The 5,626-nt window shown below is 53.7% G+C and overlaps 1 protein-coding gene across 1 annotated transcript; it reads right to left on the reverse strand.

The window, feature by feature from the left end:
• Positions 1-3,546: 3,546 nt before the first annotated feature.
• Positions 3,547-4,072, reverse strand: LOC127675132 (small integral membrane protein 10-like protein 2A). Its single transcript, XM_052171104.1, has one exon. It carries the CDS (start codon positions 4,070-4,072, stop codon positions 3,836-3,838), a length of 237 nt encoding a protein of 78 aa, XP_052027064.1. The 3' UTR covers positions 3,547-3,835.
• Positions 4,073-5,626: the final 1,554 nt, after the last annotated feature.

A 5,626-nucleotide genomic window follows, 5' to 3' on the forward strand; every position in this document is an offset into this window, starting at 1 on the left:
TCTCAGTGCCTCTGATCTCACACCATAGCCCATGCCTGAGCATGGGCAGGGACGGGCTTCCCTGTAGTGTGAGGTCTAAGAGGAAAGGGCCTCGGACTTCACACTCAAGTCTCCCAGTAGTCCATGTGATCCTTACTGTACCTGGAAAACAGGGGACTGTCAGGAGCTCCTCTCCCTACCCAATGGCTCCACCCCCATCACACACATTTCCATACAAGCTCGCACACACATGCACCCAAACACAAACACGTGGACTACTAGTGAAACTCGGGAGAAGGAAGCCATCCGTCCTGCCCTATGGTGAGCAGCAGAGGCCATGTGGCAGCCACCTTTCAGTTTGTGCCCTTTGGGTGAGACAAACTGAGATCTTCATCTGTGTTCCTGACTCTGAGTGGGCAGTTGGGACACTCAGTCCCTGGGGCTGGTGGGTATGCTGAAGGTTTCCTTATCAAGAATGGAATAAATAGACCTTGAGATACCAGTGCCCGAGGAGCTGGGTGAGTGTGGGATATGTAGTAAAAGTATCCCTTGGGCCATTCTCGGGCATTTAGAGATTCAACTTCTAGCCTACATAGGGCCTCCTGGACAGGCTGTCCCCATCTTATCTGGATGAGACTGCCCATGTGATGCCAGGGATGGGCTGCAAGCCTGGGAACAGAGAAACAGGGCATACTATGGGTCTCAGCCCAAATGTCCTCAACTGTCCAGTAACATCATGACCCTATAAACCACAATGCTGTTATCACTGCAGTCCACTAGCACACAAGTGCTCAGGAGCCCTTGGTCAAACACCAGAGAAGTGGGGGGCTTGGTTCTGGTGGGGGACTAGACATTTTACAACATCCTTGAGCCTTCTCCTCTGTTTATGAAATCAACTGTTCACCTGTCTTTCAGACCACTCCAAGGAAATGCAGGTGCCTAGCTCCCCTATCTCATAGCCTCTCTTTCTCCCTAGGTCCCTTGGTAGCTCTCCACAACTTTCCAACCCCAGAATCCTGCCAGGTCATGAAGAAAGTGCAGAAAGGGTGAAGGATTGACGGTCAGGGGCAGGCTGAGCTCTCTTCTCTGTGTAACAAGGGCAAATCCCAGTCCCTTCCTTGAGCCCATCGAGTTCATGAGGTGGGAGAACGCATATGCCTCACAGTGTTGCTAGGAGATATCAGTGTCCAAGGGTTCACACTTTTCTGTGGAGGGACCAGGAGACCTGAGCCACCTCATCCCTCTGGGCTCACCAGAAAGGCCCTTCTTCTAGGCAGGCTCTTCACACAGCTGCTCCCCAGAAACAGTGGCACCTCTAGGATGGAGTTGGAATGTTCAGTGAAGGTCTGAGCCACCACCCAGAAGACCGATGCCTGAAAAACAAAAGAGACTTCAGAGTTGACCTCCTGGCCATTCCCCTTCTCTGCCCTATCCTGAGAGCAGCTGCCTGCCCCTGGGGTCCTTCCCTCTTGTCCACATCCTGTGGCACACAGCAGCCATGCCTGTCATGTCTGGTAGATGGGCTTCTGGGTCTCCAGAGTGTCGTTGCAGGTCCTTCAGGGAGCCTGGGCAGACAGGAAGGGTGGGAGAAGCAGCTTGTGGGGGAAGAGATGGCTAGAACCAAGTATTTCCTGATCCTCCCTGTCTGCAGATGCAGAGCCTCAGGAATGCCTTCAGACAGGGTTAGGGGAGCAAGAGAGGGAGAGTCCAGTCCCCTGCCCCATCCCCAACAGTGCTGGAGGTAATTTGGGAAGGGCTGTGCATAGTTGCAGAGAATATCCTTGGGCCTCCCTACCAAGAAGGGGACTGACCTGTGTGCAGATTGGGACTGACCCGTGTGCAGATTGGGACTGCCCCGTGTGCAGATTGGGACTGACCTGTGTGCAGATTGGGACTGACCCGTGTGCAGATTGGGACTGACCCGTGTGCAGATTGGGACTGACCCGTGTGCAGATTGGGACTGACCCGTGTGCAGATTGGGACTGACCCGTGTGCAGATTGGGACTGCCCTGTGTGCAGATTGGGACTGACCCGTGTGCAGATCGGGACTGCCCCGTGTGCAGATCGGGACTGACCCGTGTGCAGATTGGGACTGCCCTGTGTGCAGATCGGGACTGACCCGTGTGCAGATCGGGACTGCCCCGTGTGCAGATCGGGACTGCCCCGTGTGCAGATCGGGACTGCCCCGTGTGCAGATCGGGACTGCCCCGTGTGCAGATCGGGACTGCCCCGTGTGCAGATCGGGACTGACCCGTGTGCAGATTGGGACTGACCCGTGTGCAGATTGGGACTGCCCCGTGTGCAGATCGGGACTGACCCGTGTGCAGATTGGGACTGCCCCGTGTGCAGATTGGGACTGCCCTGTGTGCAGATTGGGACTGACCCGTGTGCAGATCGGGACTGACCTGTGTGCAGATCGGGACTGACCTGTGTGCAGATTGGGACTGACCTGTGTGCAGATTGGGACTGACCTGTGTGCAGATTGGGACTGACCTGTGTGCAGATTGGGACTGCCCCGTGTGCAGATCGGGACTGACCCGTGTGCAGATCGGGACTGCCCCGTGTGCAGATCGGGACTGCCCCGTGTGCAGATCGGGACTGCCCCGTGTGCAGATCGGGACTGCCCCGTGTGCAGATCGGGACTGCCCCGTGTGCAGATAGGGACTGACCCGTGTGCAGATTGGGACTGACCCGTGTGCAGATTGGGACTGCCCTGTGTGCAGATTGGGACTGACCTGTGTGCAGATTGGGACTGCCCCGTGTGCAGATTGGGACTGCCCTGTGTGCAGATTGGGACTGCCCTGTGTGCAGATTGGGACTGACCCGTGTGCAGATTGGGACTGCCCTGTGTGCAGATCGGGACTGACCTGTGTGCAGATTGGGACTGACCTGTGTGCAGATCGGGACTGCCCTGTGTGCAGATTGGGACTGACCTGTGTGCAGATTGGGACTGCCCCGTGTGCAGATTGGGACTGCCCTGTGTGCAGATTGGGACTGCCCTGTGTGCAGATTGGGACTGACCCGTGTGCAGATCGGGACTGCCCTGTGTGCAGATCGGGACTGACCTGTGTGCAGATTGGGACTGACCTGTGTGCAGATTGGGACTGACCTGTGTGCAGATTGGGACTGACATTTTAGCAGCTCACCTGACTTAGGTAGAGATGGATGGATAAACCTTTACTGTGTAGGGACTTCCTGGGAGCTCACTGGCCCAATCCTCTTCCATTCGGAGTTCAGGTGACATCTCATGAGTCCTCTGCATGAAAAGGGACTGGATGCCTGCAGGGTGGGTGGGTGGGTCTCCCAGTCTGTGTGCTGGTGATGAGCTGGGTCTCCAAGAAGCTCCTCACCCTGTCAAGGAATCACACTATCAGGGAACATGGGAGAGCCTCACCTACCTTTCTAGTTTCCCAGCTTGGCTGGGCAGCAGGTGTGCCCGGCTGTATTCTCTCTCCCCACAAACCATGTGTCTGGGCATGTAGATGCCATGGCCACATACCCACCTGCCCCCATTCCGACCTGTGGTCGCCTACCTTCAGGCATGGGGCCTGGTAAATCAAATCCTGTGGTAGCATCCCTTCTTTTGGGTTCTTCTGCTTTCCGCCAAGGGGGAGGCAACAGGTTTGGCAGACTCTGGTGATTCTCTGGATGCAGAGGAAAAGGACCGGGCTGTGAAGGTTTTTGCGGTATGGGATGCGGTTCCTCAGGCCCTCCGCAGAGACCTAATATGGAGGGTCCGGGCCGTGCCGCCTGCGCCCCCCGCCGCAGTCTGTGCGGCCCCGCGGTCCTTCCTGCGGCCGCCAGGGTGGCGTGGAAGGCGCGGGTGGCCCTCTCCGCTGCGGCGGAGGGCGTCTGCTCACTCGATCCGCACCTGCAGGCGGACGTTGAGCATCACCGAGGCCACCATGTAGAAGTAGGGGAAGTTCACGCGCAGGCGCCAGGCCAGGTCGAAGAAGGTGAGTAGCGTGCGCGTGAGCCCCTTGCAGAAGGCACCGTAGGAGCTGCGCGTCGCCGCCCACCGCGACAGTCGCACGGCCAAGCCAGACAGGGCCGCCGCCGCCGCTGCAGCAGAGAGGGCTGAGGTCACCGCCATTGGCCTGGGTCACGTGCTCACGTACTCACGTGTTGCAGAAACAGCTGGAACAGCCATCTGGCGCCAGCCTATGCTGCCAGAAGCTGTGCCCTAGGGCTCCTGGGTCCCTGAAGTCTACACTATTCCACCCCCAGCAAAGCTGCCTCAGTTGCCGCCCCGCCCCTCAGCCCCCCCCAAGGAGTCAGTGTTGTCAGACCTGCAGCTGTTCAGCTCTGCCCTTTTGCTTCAGGCTTTGGGAAGAATGAGATGGCCACCCTCCTGCTGAGAACTAGCAAACACACAAGACTCAAAGGTCTTGTAAAGGGCTAAACCCAATCCCTTCTCTGACCCCCTTGCACTTTGAGACCATGGCCTAGAGCTGTTAAAGGCTTAAGGGTCAAACTTCAAAGGTCCAGTAAAGGACACCCCCCTTTGTACTTTGAGGAGGTCAAGGCCTGGAGTCTTTGGTTTAAAGGTCCCCATCTCAAAGGTTGTGTAATGGAACCCCCTCCCCCTTTGCTCTGTGAGGAGGCTGTAGCCTGGAGCTGTTGGTTTTGAGGCCCTGAGACTGGGTTTCTCCTCTGAGCCTAGGCTTTCACTAGACTAGTGTTACCCAGTAGCACACATTGTGAGTTAATTTCCACTGCCTTCCTGGCTGCTCACGGCCTAGGCCCTAGGACTGTTTAGAAGGAGAAGGTGTTAATTTGCTCTTGTGACTCCTCTAGGATAATGGAGGGTTATCAGCTACTGACCTTTTTGCTGCCATTGTACAGAAATCATATCCAGAAATCCAGGTCTATGGCTAGCTTTACCCTTCTTCCCTTCTTCCACAGTCTCCTCAGGAAATGTGGCCTCCCAACTCACTGGATTTTTCTTGAGTTCACATAGAATTTTAGTTGTACCATGGAATACTATCAAAGATATTTTTATACAGGTATTTTTTCTAGTATATTTATTGGAGCTGTGTATTTCCTTCTTGGAAAATTTCAACATAGTCCCTGGATTTCTAAGAATGCTTCTTTTAATCTGTTTATCCTGGTTGCTAAACACATTTGCCTTGTACTTACATTTGTGCCTTATTTATTAACCTCTACACACTAGTGTGCTTAAATGGTCTTATGCCTTTTCACCTACTTGTGTGTTTTATAAACTAAACTACACTAAACACACTCAAAGCCCTATGTATTTTATAAAACAATATATCCTCATGCTTCCTTATAGTTATGTTAAAAGCAGTCACCCTGGTACCTTTACAAGGATGCTATTCTTGAGTATTTAGGTCCTCTCAAAAGGCCTGTTTACCATGACATTTTATTTGTTCTATGACTTCCCATACAACTGCTTAGAGGAACCAGAACATTCACGTATACATAGATAATAGTCCTGCTTACATGATAGAGATTTTGTTTGGTTGTTTCTCTTTTTAGGTGGAAACCTGAAACAATGAGAAAACATAAAGAGATGATACAGATTATACTTTAATTAATACATCCTTTCAGAATTAAGAAGAAATTTTGAACAGCAGATACACTACTCTTAAAAATATCAAAAGAGTCTGGCAGTAGTAGTGCATAC

Source organism: Apodemus sylvaticus, chromosome X (assembly GCF_947179515.1).
Source record: "Apodemus sylvaticus chromosome X, mApoSyl1.1, whole genome shotgun sequence".
Lineage (NCBI taxonomy): Eukaryota > Metazoa > Chordata > Mammalia > Rodentia > Muridae > Apodemus > Apodemus sylvaticus.

What these genes read in the sequence shown, in the direction of transcription:
- LOC127675132 (XM_052171104.1), bottom strand. Translation starts at nt 4,072, where the DNA reads ATGGCGGTGACCTCAGCCCTCTCTGCTGCAGCGGCGGCGGCGGCCCTG.